At 40.3% G+C, this 19,658-nt stretch overlaps 1 protein-coding gene across 3 annotated transcripts in view; it reads left to right on the plus strand.

Annotated features, from left to right (window-relative positions):
- LOC117963254 (S-adenosyl-L-methionine-dependent tRNA 4-demethylwyosine synthase TYW1-like) overlaps positions 1 to 19,658 on the plus strand; it is a 57,803-nt gene that overhangs the window by 16,431 nt on the left and 21,714 nt on the right. For all 3 annotated transcript variants that reach the window (XM_059001437.1, XM_059001438.1, XM_059001439.1), the window contains 5 exons: positions 338 to 449; positions 10,549 to 10,601; positions 12,314 to 12,432; positions 13,656 to 13,765; positions 17,395 to 17,572. In XM_059001437.1, the coding sequence (XP_058857420.1) occupies positions 338 to 449; positions 10,549 to 10,601; positions 12,314 to 12,432; positions 13,656 to 13,765; positions 17,395 to 17,572 (572 nt within the window). The remainder of the gene's footprint in view (positions 1 to 337; positions 450 to 10,548; positions 10,602 to 12,313; positions 12,433 to 13,655; positions 13,766 to 17,394; positions 17,573 to 19,658) is intronic.

A 19,658-nucleotide genomic window follows, 5' to 3' on the forward strand; every position in this document is an offset into this window, starting at 1 on the left:
CTTCTGTTTTTTGGGGTTTTTTTATTACCCTTCTTCTATTGGTTTCTGAAACCAGTGATATACAGTGTTTTTAATAGAAATGTCAGTACATGTTTTATTGCATTTTTGTTTTTTACCCAGTTCCCAAACACCTTATTCTTGTATTAGGAACAGCAAGATAAAAACAAATCATTTTTAGATTTGGAAAAGTAACCATCCGGTTTTGAATGTCTCTTAAGAAATGCGTTAATGCAATTAATCCCTAAAGGTAGAACACTAATTACAACCTACTACTGCTCTGTGAGATTTTAGACCTGTGTAAATTTCTTTCCTTCATTTTATTGTATTCTTTCTACAGAAAAAAAATGAAACCGAGGTCAAGCTGTCCAAACAGGGTCCTGTGAAAAGTGAGGACGCAGAGGCACGGGAAATGATCACACCGGCTCTCCGGGACGCTCTCACAAAGCAAGGTACAGCCGGCTGCCCTAATGAAGCCCTGCTGGATGCCTGGTAATGCCTGACCTTTTTGGTGTGTATTCTGCTGAATCTCAGTGCTGTCCTCATTCCCTTCATTGAACGGAGCCCATGTCTCTGGAGGATGAAAGAGCAAGAAGCTCCGAGATCACGCTGCCATGTCTTTTTTTTTTTTTTATCAGTGCCCTTTTCTGTTGGTCATGTTTACAGCTGTTTTGTTTTTGCTCTAGTTTTTCCAATATTTTTGTATTCCCCTTTGTCTAGATCGGCTTGCCCTTTTTCAGTTTCAAGTGTATTGTCTAAATTCACTAGACTTCTAAAATCCACCCTTCCTGTTCTTGTTCTAAATCAAAATTGCGTTTTGTGAATAAGCCCCTTAGTTATTTAATTTTTGATAAAAGTTGTTTATCAGTTTAACAGTTTCTGATCGTCACATTTTGTTTTGGGGATAGAGTGTGATTCTAGTGTTTGTGCAAACATGTGCCACAAGGCAACTGTTTTTGTACAACTTTGAAATGTCACTTGTTCAAGGTGACATTTCAAGCCATTTACCCCATGACAATGAAGCATTCTCCGGACAATGAAGCATTCTCCGGACAATGAAGCATTCTCCGGACAATGAAGCATTCTCCGGACAATGAAGCATTCTCCTAACAGTGAAGGAACTTAGTTTGGTGAAGCTACTGTGCCTGAGTGCCTCTAAAGTTAGCATGGTTCCTTAAACTGAGGAGGCTGTGTGGTCCAGTGGTTAAAGAAAAGGGCTTGTAACCAGGAGGTCCCCGGTTCAAATCCCACCTCAGCCACTGACTCATTGTGTGACCCTGAGTAAGTCACTTAACCTCCTTGTGCTCTGTCTTTCGGGTGAGACGTAGTTGTAAGTGACTCTGCAGCTGATGCATAGTTCACACACCCTAGTCTCTGTAAGTCGCCTTGGGTAAAGGCGTCTGCTAAGTAAAACAAACAAACAAAAAAAAAAATACCCACCGACAACCTTTGGGATCTATCTAAAGTCAAGCCAACCTTTTCACGTAAGCTGTTTGGCTTGAGTTATCTCAAAGTATGTTTTATCTCTTTCTGCGTTTTCCCATACATGATGCTCAATTAACTTGAGGGTAAATCCAAGGCGCATCTGCAATGTATTAGGCAAGCGTCTTTGGTAAGATGCACGCCATTTATCAGAATAAGCTGCGGTGGGAAAGTAAGTTAGATCACTTAGTGTGTTAATATATGTCTAACCCATACAGTGTAGAGCGTGATTTTATAAATGCAGTAATCTAAGTGATCTTAATTTCATTGATTTTTTTTTTTTTTTTTTTAAGTTTAAATTGCAACGATCAATTCATTTAGTTTGAATACCCGTGTTCATCCTGCAGGAGAGGATAGGACAATGTAAGCACTGCTTATAATCTGGTTGGCCCTGTGTCTCTGCCCTGGAGTGCCTGAGAATTCCTGGGCTGGGATTCTGTATCTGTCTCCCATGGGCCTGTCTTTCTTCCAGGCTTACAAACACACCTTGCTGTAGATGTGGTTGACTTCTATGGAAGGTTGATGACTGGCCAAGCTCTTGATTTTCAAACCCTTGCTCTGCTACCTCACTGTTGTATGATCCCATACCAGTCACATGACAATTTGAAACCAGTAGTGGCAGCACAGCTGGCCTTCTCTGAATCAGTGCTGTAGTTTGACTTACTTGGGCTCAGCTGCTTCTATCTCTGGATTTCACAGACATGTTTTCTTCTGTTTTATTATTACTAATTGATGCTTCACTTGGACTGGTTGCTGTGCTTTTCTGGCCTTTGCTTTCAAAGTGTCAGTCTTCATGCTTTCATCAGCAACCAAGTCTCGACTATGTATGTAAATTGTGTGTCTGTTTTGGGTTCTGTACCCTTCTTCTGGTTTGATTGGGTTTGATGTTCTGGAAGTCTACAGGAACTGAAAGGGGATCTCCTGGGATTCCAGCTGTGATCCAGTCCCTCACGCGAGACACTAATTGGAGACAAAGGGCTTTACCAAAGTTGAACGGAGGCATATTTCATATGACAGACTTATTTTGGTTGTGTTTAGATTTGATTTTGATTTCATAGTTTTCTCCTGCCTAAAGCACACACATCAGTGATACATGCCTCCTCAGAATAATCACCCCAGTCATAGTGCAATGTATGCATGATCAGAATATTCTGGCAAAACTTTCTTGTTGCTTTAGTTAGGCACCGTATCTTTCGTAAATGTTTATGAATGCGCAAGTATACTTCCATTGTATTATCCGTGTCTTTCTCCAGTCTCATTTTAAAGTGCAGTTTTATTAAACTGAAATAGCCGCTGAGCAAAGCCGCTTTCTTTTAGTTGTCAAATAAATCCTGTCTCAGTTTCCAGTATTTTTTCAAAGGTTGTTCTTCCAAGCAGGGCTGCATAATGATGCACTGGTTTCCAATTATAACATGCTGCTGTTTTTTGAAAATGGCACCATGTAAACTTTCAATTTTAATGGCTTTCAAAGCCACATTGCAATTGCTATTGCTATTACTACCTACCCCCACAAACCTACTGTACCTGAGACCTCTTTCAATACTCAGGGAGCGCTTTATGTAACTCAGTCAAGCTTACGATATGTTAGAGACTCTGCATTGCCAACGTACTGTAGTTCTGTTTCAGAAGATCATTGGATTCACTGTTGACTGGATTCAGCTTCGGACCTGCAGGGTTTGTGGGGAATTATTAAATAGGTGCTTTTAAAGGGCAGTTCCTACCGATAAATCTGTTTTCACATGTGGCATTGTGGCAAGTTAGTTAAATGATCCTGTAAAACCAGTCTGGGTTGTAAGGAGACTGCGTTCTTGATGCAATGTGTTCAATATACATACAGATCCCATGCACATTTCAATTGTAGTATCTATTGCCATCTTGCCTGTTCCTCTTTGAATTTTGTATAAGTTGTAATTAAGTAAATACTTTGGGGTCTGCCATGATAAGCTACAATGAAGTGGTAAGCATTCCAATCTAAATATAACAACATTGTCATTCATTTTAAACTAAAATTTAAAAAGAATTGGGGCCCGTATATATATTATACAGTTGTACCAGTGTACAACTAGCAAAAAAAATAAAAAATATTAAGTTGCAGTTACATTTTGGTTTCTTACATTATTTTATGTCTGTCACAACATTTGTCTTTTAAACTGGCTTTGGTGAAATAGCAACCTTCTGAAATATGCAAAGCAAGATTTGTTTTCCTTTTCATGGACAGAGATGCAATGGCTCAGTGCAAATAACAGACAGTGATTTGCATTCCTAGCTAGGAACCTCTATAGTGCTGTAGTCTGGTTGCAAGCTTGGTTAGATTTCACTCATGCCACATTGAATTCATATCCTATAACTAAGCTTGTTGCTGGGGCTGTCAATGTACCATCCATCTTATTCTAGGTGTTGACCTTGAAGGGGCTGCAAGGTCAGAGGCACTGTCTTCAATCCGCGCACTCAACCTTCAAGATCAATATTGAGAATTACATTTCTGGACAGATGCTGCAGCTCTGGGCGCTTTAAGAGTTGAAGCACTGCACCTGTTTTTTTTTATTTATTTTTTGTATAATTTGTATTATTTATTTTCCTTGGGAGGAGTCTCATTCCTCGGGACTTAGTGTGGCGTCACATTTGGTTTCATCTTCTGCCACTTTGACATTTAGGTGCCTTGGCTAGCATTCATTTCAGCAATAAGTTAGCGTGATTGAACATTTGTAAACATGGTAGCGCTTCCTGTCAATGGGTGTAGCTGCTACCCAGCCCAAGGACTGATACAGTCATTGTTGCTTTCTTGTGTGTGATGTGGGATTGTTTTTTGTGTTGCTTTTTGTGATACCTTCCTCCTCCTCCTCTCCACTTTTACCTTTCAAAAATATATAATATAAAATATATATATAATCTTTGTTGCTTTATATCTCTTGGGGTCCAGTCTAGTATCTCCTTGGTCCAGCGATGGTCTGTTCTTCTTGCTACATGTCCGACCCACACTGCCATTTCAGTTTTTCTCGCTCTTATAATAACATTGCATAATTTTGTTTGCGCTCTTATCCATTCCTTCCTTTTCCTGTCTCTTCTTGTTATTCGTAGCATGCATCTTTCCATACTCCGTTGAGTCGTTTGTAATTTTGGATTGATTTTTGCATTGAGGGTCCAGGTTTCGCATCCGTAAGTTAGCACTGGCAGTATGCATTGGTCGAAGAGATATTAGGGTAGTTTCCCTTTCAGAACCATGCTTAATGAAATTAGGAAACACAACAGAGCAACATAGATTGAAAAAGGCTGATGATGATGATGATGATATATGTGTGTATCATTACAATCCATCTTTCAAGGAAATTGTATTATTTTTGCTGCTATCTACATAGCTCCTTACTAGTGTCATTTTTGGAAAAGTTATATAATGAAAAGGGGAAATACACTCCAAACCTCTAATAAAGCAATGCCTTAACCCACGCTTGACTCTACGAAAGGAGTGCTTTTAACTTGCACATTAACGCAGGAAGAAATATTTCTAACGAGAAGGCTCGCTGAGACTTTGTTTTGCATTGCTTTGGTATTGTGTCTCAAGGGCTGCAGCTGCAAATAGCAAATGACTTCAACACGCAGGGTGATGCATTGTAAAGCAGACAGGCTGAGGACAACTGTTCTATGCAGCTGCATTGTTCCGTTAGCCCTGCAGTGATTATGGGCTCAGTTTTAGGCTTGTCTAGCTCGATGTGATGAAGTACGTGTCAGCAGCTCAGTGTGTAGGCAGAGGTGTTGTTAGTGGCTTGCGCCCCTGGGTGTGTGTTCTTCTCAGACCGGTTCACAGCAGTAATGTACAGCAGATGAGTGAGGATGTAGCAGAAAAAAGAACTGATTTTTTTTTTGGCATTGCGAGTCTGAGTTCTCATAATAAAATCTCAAGTACTTTGATCAATAATAGTTGCTCAAAAGGCCTCATCAGGTGTCCGTACTCACTGGGTAGAGTTGATTTATTTTGTTTGTTGCATGCCCTTGGTATGCAGAGGTAATCGGTAACCAATTTCCTAATTCAGTATTGGACAATAATTGACAATTGAGAACGCTATTGTTGAAAAGCAACAAGAAAAACTGTGTAGCCTCTTCACAAAATGCTACGAGTACAGTTACAAAACAAGCATGTGCATATTATTATACACAGTACTATGATTTATGCATTTAGAAAACTGGATTATTAAAAAGCAGCAGCAGCTGTCTGCAAGTTTTATTTGCTTGTCATCGTACCAGCATTCTTTCCTTGTAATTGCCTCATCTGTTCTGTCAGCATTCTAATCTGTTTCTATTGGTCACCTTGTACTCTTGGTTGCCTCAGTATCATAAGCAGCAGCAGCAGCAGCAGCAGCAGGAGCACCAATGTGTTTCTGATAGTCAGATGTACCTGCCTATTGGACAGGCCGATCTGTATAGAACAGTTATCAGATTACTGTCCATGCTGGCCAAAGACTGAAGGAAGGATCAATGCTAATTACTTTCTCTTGGTTCATCTAATTAAAATGATATAGCCTACTGATTTATGTACTGTTCTCCTTTGATAAGGCTACACAAAGAGAGGATCCAGTGTATACTGTCATTTCTCCCTTCACATTTCACCTCGTGCTCCTCCATGTTTGTTGAAATATACAGCTATGGCCAAATTTCGGCATCACCTAGAAATTTCACAATAAAAAAAAACAACTATATGAACATAATTTAGATATTTTATTTAACATCAAATCAATCAAATAAACTACAAAATGATATCACAAGTGTCAGCCGGGAGCCATAATAGTAGTACAGTATTTCATGTTAGATTTTGAAAGTTCACATTTTTCAATTTGTCAGTTTTTCATTAAGTATATGGATAACAAAATATTTTTTATGTAATTCAATATGTTAACGTAATATTATTCGGCAGGTTTCATTCGAATTATTAGTTAATTCTTAGGGTGATGCGTTTTTTTTTTATTATTTTTTTTTTTTTTTATAATGTCACTGAAAATCAGGTCTCGCAAAAAGCATGTAGATATTAGCCTGTCTTCATAAATGTTTGTGGTAATTTGGTAATGTTTCACTTTGGTCCATTCCTGTTGTAAGCTGTAATGACAGTGATTGCATGATTCAGTATTGATCTGGCTGTCGACAGCTCATCTAACAATGGGATTCACACTACATAAATAATGATCAAGTACTATTGAACTGTTTTTACATCCTGGTCCTTTTAACCCTCAAACCCTGGAGTATTTACTTTAGCCCCAACTCCCATTATTGTGTCAATCCATGCCTGTCTGGAGTTTGGAAGAGTATAGGTCTCCGCACTACGGACACGATGTGATTTGTCCTGCGATAAAATGGTACTTTTGCTGCGACACGATTCTCATCTGATTGTATCCAGTTCCCTGGAAATGGACTGGCAGATGTTCTCCTTCATTGCCGTCTTTATAATTTTGGTGTCCTTTATTGTGTAGCTCTGGTATTTTGATACTGCAAGAATGATCTTTTCTTCCGCCATTGTTTACTGAAGGCACGCAAGGGAAGCGGTTCCTCATTGGTCAGTTCCCTAGCTGCCACGCGACAAAATCACAAAAATAAACACCGATCCTATTTTTTTCATGTCGCTTCAGCGTCACCTGTCACATCGCAGGCATTGTGAACGGCTCGTATCAAAAAATACATATATATATATATTTTTTTTTGTCATGGTGTGGTGTGTCATATGAAACATTTGCTTGTCTCATCGCTTCCTGTGTGTAGAGGCCTTAAATCTACACTGTATAGGAGTCAATGCAAAGTCATCATAAACACCGTGTAGGAGTCAATGGAAAGTCATCATAAACACTGTAAACAGGCATGTGTATCTTTTTTTGGATGAGCAAAAACATCAGAAATCCATATTGCTTGATTAAAAAGACCCTCCCTCCCTCTCCTCTCCCTCCCGTGAGTAAATGTTTCTACTGTATTTGCATTTTCGTTCCATAGAGACAGTCATTCTTTCCAAAAGGACAGTCGTTCTTCTGTGCGTTCCCTGCACTTTTGCAGACAGAAGAGACAACCTTTTATGTCACTGAAGAATGAATGCTGTTAGATCTGAGATTAAATTCACTCAAATGCACACTCTCGGACTGGTTCCGGTGATGAAGGACTCGGCAGATGCAGTCCATGGTAAAGAAATTTCTCTGCTTATGCTTTCTGAGTGAAGAACAAAAGCCATTTTATAAAGCTGAAATAAAACAATGTTTTTTTTTGTTTGTTTTGTCTTTTCATTTGCACCGATCCACACAGCAGTCTTAAGCTGTTAGTTCAAAGAGGACCTGTCCTTGTTACCGTTTCAGGCAGAAGGATTTAATTAAGCTTTACTAACGCACATCTATATATCCTGATTTTTTTTTTTTTTTTTTTTATAAATTTAGTCGTCGCCAATTTTTTACCCCGGTTTTTCTCCCCAATTTAGTATGCCCAATTATTATCTGTATCCCCGGCTCACCGCTCGCAACCCCCCCGCCGACTCAGGAAACAGCGGCTAGAACACGCGTCCTCCAAAACGTGCTCCTGCCAAGCCGTCATTTTTCGCACTGCAGATCCACAGCAATGCCACCAGACCTATAGTGTCGGAGGACAACACAGATCTGCCGGCTCCGCTGCAGAGCCACAGGCGCCCTATCGGCCACAGGGGTCGCTGATGCGCGGTGAGCCGTGGATTCCCCTGCCGACCTAAGCCCTCCCTACCCGGGCAGCGCTCCGCTAATTGTGCGCCGCCCCCTAGGAACTCCCGGTCACGGTCGGCTGTGACATAGCCTGGATTCGAACCTGCGATCTCCAGGCTATAGGGCACATTCTGCACTCCGCGCGGAGCGCCTCTACTGGGTGCACCACTCGGGAGCCCCTATATATCCTGATTTACGTCGATGGCATGGTATTGAGCCTTGACCAAAACATGTATATAAAGCTGGGTGGACTTGGCTGTACATAAATGATATTGGGTGGCTGACCATCCTCTCTAGGTTATAGGCAAGTCTTTCTTACTTGCACTGTATACTTTATAAGCTGTGCACTGACCATTGTTCTAAAGCTCTCGTTGAACTGACAATGCATGTTTACTGCCATTAACTGCAGGGATGGAAATAAGGCTCCTATTGCATAGCAGTTTGATCCATTCCTGGTTTGACTATGAGTTTAATAAGACACACCTGAGCTTATTACCTATTCGACATAGCTGTACATTTCTAGGACTTTGAAGTGCTCGCTGATGCTGAAGACTTGGAACCTTGTATTTTTCAAACAAAGGAAAAGTACTGTTTCAAATGTATTCCCGTCTTAATGTGCACAGCTCTTGGTTGTCTTCTCTGCAGTCTGACAAGGTGCTTTTTAGTTTCAGACTCATGGTTAATTAATTCCAGAGATGGTAAATCTACATAGATTGAAAGCGTTGTTTTTACAGGAGGGAAATGTGAAATGAATTATTGATTGCAGCTTTCAAAGGAATCTGGAATGGCAGCTAGTGTTCTTTCCTGCACATTACTCATGCGATTTAAAGAAAGAGTACCATCAATTAAACTCCATCTCCATTTTAGACCTAAATATTCACTTCAGTTAAAACATGTAAAGAAAAATACTGTTTTGGTATACAGGAAGTTAATATGTTATGTGTTGGGTGTCTCTTGCTGTTTTAAGAGATTCTGGCTGCTGAAACTGCAAAATTATTTCTGTTTAAATAGAAAACACCCTACACACAATGTATAGATTTGTTAAAATGATGCTTGTACTTATTTGATTACTTCTATGATGTACTGTAATACTGATAAATCCTGAATTTTTTTTATAAATTTGGAATCGCCAATTATTTTACTCCCAATTTGGAAAGCCCTATTGTTTTTTTGTTTTTTTTTTGTTTGTTTTTTTTTAAAATTTAGTCGTTGCCAATCAGTTTTTATTATTTTCTCCCCTATTTGAAATGCCCAATTATTTTTAGGCTCAGCTCACCGCTACCACCCCTGCGCTGACTCGGGAGGGGCGAAGATGAACACACGCTGTCTTCCGAAGCGTGTGCCGTCAGCCGCCCGCTTCTTTACACTCTGCAGACTCACCGTGCAGCCGCCTCAGAGCTACAGCGTCTGAGGACAACGCTGCTCTGGGCAGCTTACAGGCAAGCCCGCAGGCACCCGGCCAGACTACAGGGGTCGCTGGTGCGCGGTGAGCCGAGGACACCCTGGCCGACCTAACCCTCCCTCCCCCCGGACGACGCTCGGCCAATTGAGCGCCGCCCCCTTGGAGCTCCCGTCCACGGTCGGCTGTGGAATAGCCTGGACTCGAACCGGCGACGTCCAGGCTATAGAGCGCATCCTGCACTCTATGCGCTTTTACTGGATGCGCCACTCGGGAGCCCGGAAAGCCCTATTGTTTAACCCGGCTCAACACTGCAACCAGTGGCCAGGCAGTTCTGAATTGCACACAGGTAGTCCTGCAGGCGCCCAGCCACCTACAGTGATCACTGGTGCTCCAAGGACTCCCCAGCCAACCTAAACCCTCCCCGCCCAGGCAGCGCTTGGCCAATTGTGCGCCGCCCCCTGGGAACCCCCAGCCACGGTCGGCAGTGGCATAGCCTGGATTTGAACTAATAGGGCCCATCCTGCATCCGGATGGAGTGCCTTTACTGAATGCGCTACTCAGGAGCCCCACTATTTAGTTGATTTCTCATTCAGTTTGTGATATTTGCAGTACCTGAAAAAGAAAGTGGATGTGTCAAGTAAGCAGAATGTTGACTCACACAGTCTCTCTCCTGGGTCCATATGCCAGCTGACATCTCCAAACCAGTACAAAGCCACAGCTAGATTTACAGGCGCTGTCAAAAATGAGTGATGTATGAGTGAACTTCTGGATTCATTTAAACTTTTTTATGCCTCCATGCCGAGGGATGTGTACTGTAGTCACATTGGCCTCCCATTACAGTTTTATAGTGTGTTTTATCACTTGGTGAATTTCATTCAAAGGAAGGCAGATAAAAATGCCATGATAATATACTGGCACAGTGATGGAGCGGTCGTTGCTGCTGGTTAAATTCACTGTACATTTTCTTTTCCACAGGTTATAGGCTGATAGGAAGTCATTCTGGTGTGAAGCTCTGTCGGTGGACCAAGGTAACTGACCCTTTTGTCTTTCACAAACAAGCACAAAATGAGCTAGACATGGCTCCCGAGTGGCGCATCCAGTAAAAGCACTTGCATAGAGTGCCGGATGCGTCCTATAGTCTGGACGTCGCGAGTTCGAGTCCAGGCTATTTCTTTGCCGACCGAGAGCGGGAGCTCACAGGGGGCGGCGCTCAATTGGCCGAGCGTCGCCCGGGGGGAGGGAGGGTTAGGTCGGCCAGGGTGTTCTCGGCTCACCGCGCACCAGTGACCCCTGTAGTCTGGCCGGGCGCCTGCGGGCTTGCCTGTAAGCTGCCCGAGAGCTGCGTTGCCCTCCGACGCTGTAGCTCTTGGGTGGCTGCATGGTGAGTCCGCAGTGTGAAAAAAAGCGGTCGGCTGACGGCACACGCTTCGGAGAACAGCGTGTGTTCGTCTTCGCCCTCCCGAGTCAGCGCAGGGGTGGTAGTGGTGAGCTGAGCATAATAAAATAATTGGCCATTCCAAATTGGGAGAAAATAATAAAAATAATTGGCAACGACTAAATTTAAAAAAAAAAAAAAAATGAGCTAGACATTTCGAACAGTCATTTTGTAAAACACAAGCTTAAAGGTGTTCATGTAGGTAGGAAAATGAGCGGATTTCTGTCATGTTGCCATCTTAGTACTGTTTGGAGTCACAGTGGTGCTTTACATAATTCTCTTGCAGAGGAAAGTATATTTATTCTTCATGAATTTTCATTAAATGATATACAACAAAATGTTGAGCAGCCTTTGATAGAAAACGAACAATTGCAGTATATCCCCTGGGACTTTCTGGGTTTTGGATTAATAAATAATTAACTATAATCATCCTCTCAGTGATACTGAAGAGAAGCCGCTTTTAAACATGATTTTTAATTTTGTTATCTTAATATTTTATATTCATGTTTTTTTAGTTTTTTTTTTAATATGTGTTGAAGAGTAAATAGGCCTAGGTCCTTTGTATGCTTCTGTAACCCATTCTAGGGATGGAAATAAGACTCCCATTGCATGGCAGTTTGATCCATTCCTGGTTTTAAAGACCCACCTGAGCTTGTTACCTATACACTGTGGCTAATCAAGCTTGTAGTAAAAACCTGGAGTCTTATTTCCATCCCTGCTGTGTTATTTCTGTTAATGACTTAGAATATTGATACATGTGGGAACTAGTTACTTGCAAATGGTGCTTGACCCTTGTGGCTGTACATCTGTATTGCTGTATATTTGTATGCACAGTTTATCTAATTGAAAGCCACACGCACTTTGTCATGTGAATTGGTCCTCAGATAAATACTCCAACTTCTCGGTGGAGTTTGTAATTGGCCTCCAGCAAATGGCTGGTTATCAGGTGCTGCATTAGGCTAAGAAATGTGCCCCTGTATCAAAACCATTACCAACCAACGTGGTCCCCAGGGAGGTAAGAACATTATAGGACGCTAGCGAGAAGTGCAACTTGGGGAGAGTTAAGAGAATCATTCTAGTAAAATAACTATATTTCTTTGTCTACCAGAGCTCGCTAATAACCTTTTTGTGTAAAGATGTATTTTAGCAGCTACTAGAAATCTTTCTCACTTGGGTCTAGAAATGAAAATCCCTGATGTGGTGGGGCAGTTGGTAGTGGAGCAGAACGTGTAATGGTGTTTTTATTTCTCCATGCTACAGCACTTGCAGTCCTCATAACATTTTTTTTTTTTCTGCCCACTTTAGTCTATGCTGAGAGGTAGGGGCGGCTGCTACAAGCACACGTTTTATGGGATCGAGTCTCACCGCTGCATGGAAACAACTCCTAGTCTCGCTTGTGCCAACAAATGTGTATTCTGTTGGAGGTACATACTGCTCCTGTTGCCTTTTTAACATGTGTTTTTATATAGCTAACATTTTCGTTGATACAGGAGATTTTCAGAACCCTCAGAAACACTTGTCCACATCTGTAAACTCGCTGCTCCCTATTCAGTGAGCATGGTTCTGTAAGCTGTGCCAACTTGTCCTGTTAACACACTGAGAAATCTTAACAATATGTTCTGATTAATTGCTCCGCTGGTTGGTCTTGCACTGCAAGGCAGGGGGCGTTGCAAGGGCAGGGTGCCCCTGTGAATGGGAGGGAAAGCTCACTGGATGATCAGTGTTCATGCTGACAGATGTCGGAGATGATCTGAAAAACCTTGGCCAGGTGATGTCTTTCAGCATTTCTTCATCAGCTCCGACAAAGCGTCCATAAATAGACCACCACTAAATGCAACTGTAATGAAAGCTTGTTCTGCACATTTTAATCATTTTTGATTGATTTGAATGTTGATGGCTACTTCTCCTCCTGAAACTTTCAGACAAGGAAGCACTGTTTTTGGTGACACGTGTGTTTACATACCTTGTCTATTTACTGTAAGTGTTGTGTTTTGAGTTTTATTGCTCAGAATAGGTTAGCCCTGTTTCATACTAATGCATTCTAAACATCCAGGTTGGCGTTTTTGGACATTGGCTCAGTTTCTTGCAAATTAGGTCACAATCTTCAGTTATACTGTTTCTGTTTAGGAGTACACTGTAGTTGTAAAACAGGCTCCTTGAGGAAATTGGATTTTGGAGAATAATGTGCTGCATCTTTAAGCAGCACTTATTTTGGAGCAGGGTATATGGACCTTTTTATTTATTACTTTCTTTTAAAATGACAGTATCTTGGAGGAGCTGGTAATGTAATAAAAAAATATTTAATTATATTATATATAATAGTTTTTTTTATATAATATAATTTCAATTGAATCCACGATTGTTGTTCAGAGTGGGAATGCCATATAGAATAACAGATATCCTATAATTTATATCGATTTACTAAGAACAAAAAGCTGTCTTTTTGTTGATGAGCGTGACTTTTTAATGTACCTGCAAAAACATGTTTTAGCTGGGGTGACGTTAAAAAAAAAAAACACAATGTGGATGGCAAGCTAAAACTAACCTTTTCTTACAGTAGATTCTTACAAACACTGTGTTTTTGTAATTACTGTAGGCGTTTTTTGAATTTAGATGGGCAAGCTAACACTGTATTCTGTTTTGTTAGACATCACACTAATCCAGTGGGTACAGAGTGGCGCTGGAAGATGGACCAGCCTGAGAAGATCCTGCAGGAGGCCATTGAAAACCACCAGAACATGATCAAGCAGTTCAGAGGTAACCAGACCCTGTACGACCACCTGGTGCTCCTTCGTTACTTCACAAATCCACTTCGTTAACGACTTGGCTGTATTGACAGTAAATGATACAAAATACTATTTAAATGTGAGTGATGCTATACCGTATAAGAGCCTTTTACTAATTCACTACTATCATTTTTGGATGTGTAAGTCAGATAATCAGATAATCGGATCCCTGTATTGGGTTAAAAAAAAAAAAATCGGTAGAATCCAGAAGAGGGACTCTGTTTCAGTGCCTGAACTGAAATCCTAGGAGAGCAGATCAAAAACACAGAGCTACACGCTCCAGGTTGGTTTTAATTAATATAGCTTAGCAGAATTAATTAATTTGTTTTCCTCTGGCAAGACCTATTGCTTCAATAAACTAAGCTGTTTTTTTCAGCCCCAATGCAAAAGATAGAAAATTCTCCTCCCTGCTTCTGACAGGTACACCCAGGATAGGGTTTACAGCCATACATTTCTCAAGGCATTGTGTAGTTCACTGCCCCAGTAACCTGCTCCCATTCCATACATTAAACATGTCCCTAGACGGCAGTTTGTTTTCATGAAAAAAATTCACATGAATGTGATTTCCTATTATGAGTGGTACAGTCTCTGGGTACCAGAAGGGATAATGGAACAATTTCAGAAGTTAATAATAAGGGAATAATACTGTGACTCCTAACTTTTATATAGCACGAGCCTAGTTATTGTCAGGAAAGTTTTATCACTGCTTGTAATAATATCTACAGCGGCTCAGAGATGAAGTATTGACAGCAGTCCCTGCTCTGATTCAAAACCTGGACTCTTTAATAAAAAATAAAAAAAAGCTGCCTTTTAGCACCGTGAGTTCAGGAACCATTTCAAAGCAATGCAATTATGTTTTTAAAGAAATTGCAGCAGTACATGGGTAATGCAGCAACAGCAAGGGAGTCAGGGTTTACTTAGAGGAGATGGAGCTTTGCCACTGACCACTTTAAATGCTGCACCCATTGTTTCCCTATGAGGAGTGGTTTTCATACAGTAAGTGGAATTTCTTTTTAGCCACTATGTTATTGTCACTTCTGGCTGCTAAGAGCCTTGAGGACCAAATGAAAATTTAAAGGTCATCACTGTTTGCAGCACTGAGTCTTTTTTTTTTTTTTTATCTTCGTCACAAAGCCAGACTGAATAATTATGGTTTGCTGAGATTTCAAGGGTCATAGAGGATCGTCAGTTAACTGTTGTATTGTGCTTTTTTTTATTTTTGTATTTATTTGTGACGCACAACCACAATGCTGATTTTAGGGGGTTTTAATCGATTTGATGATTAATCACACCTGTGGACGTTGATTGATTTAAAAAAAAAAAAACCAATTGATCGATTTAATCTTGTCTCCCTGAGTGCAGTAACAAACGGTGCATGAAAAAAAAACTGGAAAAATGGCGGAGGGTATTTCTAAAGACCATGGCAAACTTTAGAAAAAACTAAGACAAGTAGACACAGGTTTCAACTTGTGATGCCTTTGGTAGTGTGTAGTTCTGCAGGTGAACCTAGTGGTTCTGTACACTGAACAAGGCACCAGACAATGGTTTGTCAACCTAAGGGGTCATAAGGTAGTCTCGGATTAGTGCTGATTGGGGTCTGTAAAACCAGCCCATTGTTTCTTTGTAAGTTTTACTGCAGTGTCAAGTAGTGCTGAAATAATGATTTGATTATTGGGGTTGCGCTCTCCCCTGAAATCCAGGTGCTGACAACCAGGTGAGGGTCATTGTTGTTGACTGGGCTGATTTACCATTCAAAGTCAATAAACATCTGCTTGGATTTCTGATAATTGCTGTTTTTCTTGGACTGGAGAACAACAATCCACACAAACCCAAACAGCTGTTTATATACATGTATCACTTGGAATGGTAAATTAGTCCAACAGCAGTGACCCTCACCTGTGGTGAGCCTATCAGAATAATCGGTTTGTGCCGCTCTAGTATCAAGATCTCTCCATTGGACAGGCAAAAAGTACAGCAGTGGTGTGTCTGTTCTAGCTGTGGAAATTTGCCCCCAAGCAATGGGGACGATACAAATTGTTTAATAGTAAATGCAATTTGAGCAGCTTTTGTGTTTGACCTGCTTGTGGGGCCAGTATAACTTATTGAAATCCGTATGTTCTCCAGTTCAAAGAAAATATAGGTTACTATGCATATGAGACTTCATTTCATTAAAGGCACACCTGGGGTTGGAAAGAAATCACCCTCCCTGCTCCTGGTGAAGGATAGTGAGATTTAAAGATTGTTTTTGGTAATTTAGTTTGATCGCAAGGTCTTGCATCTGTTACATCAATGACAACCTAATTGTATTTCCAGCGGCCATAATTCAATATTTATTTCATTACGGTTTAGAAGAGTGAAATCCAGAATTGAGTTTTGTAGACGATTTGCAGCAGGCTCATAATCATCCCTTTTGAAGCTAGCTTTTTATTTGAGTTTGTATTATTTGTGGCTGTGGAAACTCAATTTCAATGTTGTATTTCAATCCCAGAAAAGCATGGGTTTTATTGGTTTCACTGTGGAACATTAGCGACCCTGCTCATAATGATGGTAGAGATATCCAGTGATGAGATCAGGCCCTCTATACTTTCCATTTCAATCAACACCTTTGTCTATAATTCCAACCACAACAATATGTCATCAAACCAGAGAACACCCTGCGTTTATCACACCCCGGTTTTGTTCAAGTTAATTTCTATTTGAATAAAACGCTTTTAAATGGATTGACGTGCATGTTCTGGAATAGACTGATGCTGGGGGAGGTACTGAATGTGTAAAATAGAGGCATGCAGGGGTAAAGGGCTGATGATTCAGTCACACAAACAGATAGCACTCTTCAATGGTAAAGAGCCCATTGGCAATGCAGATATTAATTATTTTTGTGCTCCACCTCTTGCAAATTTTCCAGCAATTAATTACAGACCTGGATTGCGCAGTGACTGGAGTTCAGACTTAATTTAGACTGACATTATCCCATTCCACTTTTGTAAACATGATTAAACTAGACGATTTTAAAGGGCATTATTTGCTGCGCTCAACAAAAGAAAACTCCAACATTTATTTGTGGACAAGACTGCACTGCAGTTATTTATATGTGAAAAAGACTACGAAGAAATATTGGTTATGGAATAAAAAGGCTTACGCTATACAGCTATGGCCAAACGTTTTGCAACACCTAGAATTTTAGGAGGAAAAGAAATACCTATGAACATAATTTAGATCTTTCATTTAACATCATGTAATCAAAGAAACTACAAAATGATATTGCAAAAGGCCACCGGAATCCATAATAGTAGTACAGTATTTCATGTGAGATTTTGAAATTTCAAATTTTTCAGTTTTTGCCAGTTTTTCGTTATGTGGGAAAACTACAAAGCACACAGCGGTATGCACAGTAATTAAGTACTTTATGGAGCAAAATTAGTTAATTCTATAGGGTGATGCAAAACATTTGGCCACAGCTCTACACTTTTATTATTGTGTAGTCACTAAGGCTAATGCCTGATTTGACCTGCATGTTGTTGACAACGGTTAAACGTTTTGGCAAAGCTTTAAACATGTCGGCGATGAAGCTGACAAGCTTGCTTCTCTTTATTTTGGAAGGGGTTCCTGGTGTAAAGGCAGACCGATACGAGGAAGGAATGGCTGTGAAACACTGTGCGCTGTCCCTGGTAGGAGAGCCCATCATGTACCCAGAGATCAATCGATTCCTCAGGCTTCTACACCACCACAAAATCTCCAGCTTCCTGGTGACCAACGCGCAGTTCCCCGAGGAAATCGGGTAGGGGAAGAGTTTCACAAGCAGCCAGTGCTGCAGTATTGCTTTGTGAGGTGTGCAGAGTAATAGCAAGACAATATACTGTACAGAGAGCCTGATAATGATGTACCTGCAGTGCATATCATCCATTTAGATTGAATTCTGTTAATATTTAATAAACCTACATTCATTTCTACGTGCGTTATTAAACTGCAGTGTTGTCAGAAAGATAATTTCTTTGTGTCTGAAACATGTACAGCCAAATACTTGGAGATATTGTGAATGACTTCCCTTAGAGTTTACAGTGATAACTTTGCATGATCAAGTTTCCAGTGGTTTCCCCATGCTTATGCTATTAACAATACTTTCCCATGCTTTCCTATGTTTTTACTATGTGTTACTAGACTTTTACCGGGTTGGAAAATAAGACTCCCATTTCATAGTGGTTTGATCCATTCCTGGTTATAATAAGACGCACATGAGCTTGTTACCTATACACTGTGGCTAATCAAGCTCGTAGCAAAACCTGGAATGGATGAAACTGCTATGGAATAGGAGTCTTCTTTCTATCCCTGCTTTTAAAGCTTGAACTGTAAGCAATTGGGCGGCACATATTTAAACTGCGCTCAAACAAATGCATTTCAGGATGTTAAAACAAACTTTGAACTTGTTGCCCTTTAAAGGAAAATAAAGAAAGGGGGAGGTGCAGTGGATTTTCCTGGGAGTGGCTTGTAACACATTAAGAACATTGATCTTGATGTTAATCTCAATTCTCTGACACCAATTTAGCTGTAAGCAGCTGATCAAAAAGCTGTAGTAAAAAATCATTTGATCTGTCGCTTTGTCTTTTCATAAAGCCCATCGTGTTGTAACAGCTCCCTTTACCAGAGACAGGTATCGGCTGCGGAATGATTATGAGCTGGCCCTTTGCCAGCGTGTAGCCAGAGATAGTCTTGTGTCCTGTTAATACTAGGGCACAGAAATCTCAACAGCGAGGGCAGCAAAAACAAATAAGGAAGTTGTTTATGAACAGCAAGTTTCTGTGTTTCAAAAGTTATTAGCGAGCTTTTTAACTGCTGTTAATGTGTCTAGTTATCTTACAGTGTTAATAATCCTAAACAGTCAAATTTGTATTGCAGATTCTCTACACACTGTTAATTTCACCTGAGGAAAGTCAGTGGCTGTGTGGCAGTGTTTCTTCTGTTGGATTTCCAATTAGTTTAACGCATTTCCAGCATATGCATGCTTTTTGCTTAATGCTGTACATTTGTCTTCAGTGTTGAACTTTAACAATAGACCAACAATAATATATATTTTCTTATCCCATCTGGATCATAGTCAGCAATTTCAATACAGTATGCTTGGTTCCTTTTTCCCACTAATGGATTAATCTGCACCCCCCTATTAAAGCATAATATGTTTGCGGCATTGCCTGTCCTCTACGCTAAACTGCTTTAATGAGTTCAAAACGATTGGATATCACAGTTGTAACAATTAATATTGTAACCTCCCTGCATTTTTATGTCACTGCCTTGTCTTTTTTTTTTTAACGTTTTTTTGGGAAGTTGTCCGACACCTTGACAAATATCTCTTGAATTTTGGTTTGTTGGTTTAATCTCAAACTCTTAAGTGGCTGTTAGTTTAACAAAAGACAGCGAGTGATGGCAATGTTAGGAGCAACTGTCAAGAGATGAACAAAAATTATTGTATTTCTTGCTCTTATTGTATTACTTGTATTGTAACGCTTGAAATGTTTTTGCTTACGATTGTAAGTCGCCCTGGATAAGGGCGTCTGCTAAGAAATAAATAATAATAATAATAATAAAGAGATGAGCGCCCTAATAAGATTGTATTGTGTCTGGAGTTGGAAAAATATTTGATGACCGGTATTTATTTATTTATTTATTGTACTTAAATTTGATCAGAGATCATTGCGTTTCTAAGATAGATAAGCAGATACACAGAGAGCTGACTTGGTCCATACAGAGTATCTGTGATAAACAAGTAATTAGAAAAAGGAAAGGGATGTGGTAATATCTTAATGTATCTTTTTAAAATAAGATGTGTTGGAGAGAATGGATAGTAATTAGGTAGAAATGTTCAGTGAATG

Source organism: Acipenser ruthenus, chromosome 26 (assembly GCF_902713425.1).
Source record: "Acipenser ruthenus chromosome 26, fAciRut3.2 maternal haplotype, whole genome shotgun sequence".
In the NCBI taxonomy this organism is placed as follows: domain Eukaryota; kingdom Metazoa; phylum Chordata; class Actinopteri; order Acipenseriformes; family Acipenseridae; genus Acipenser; species Acipenser ruthenus.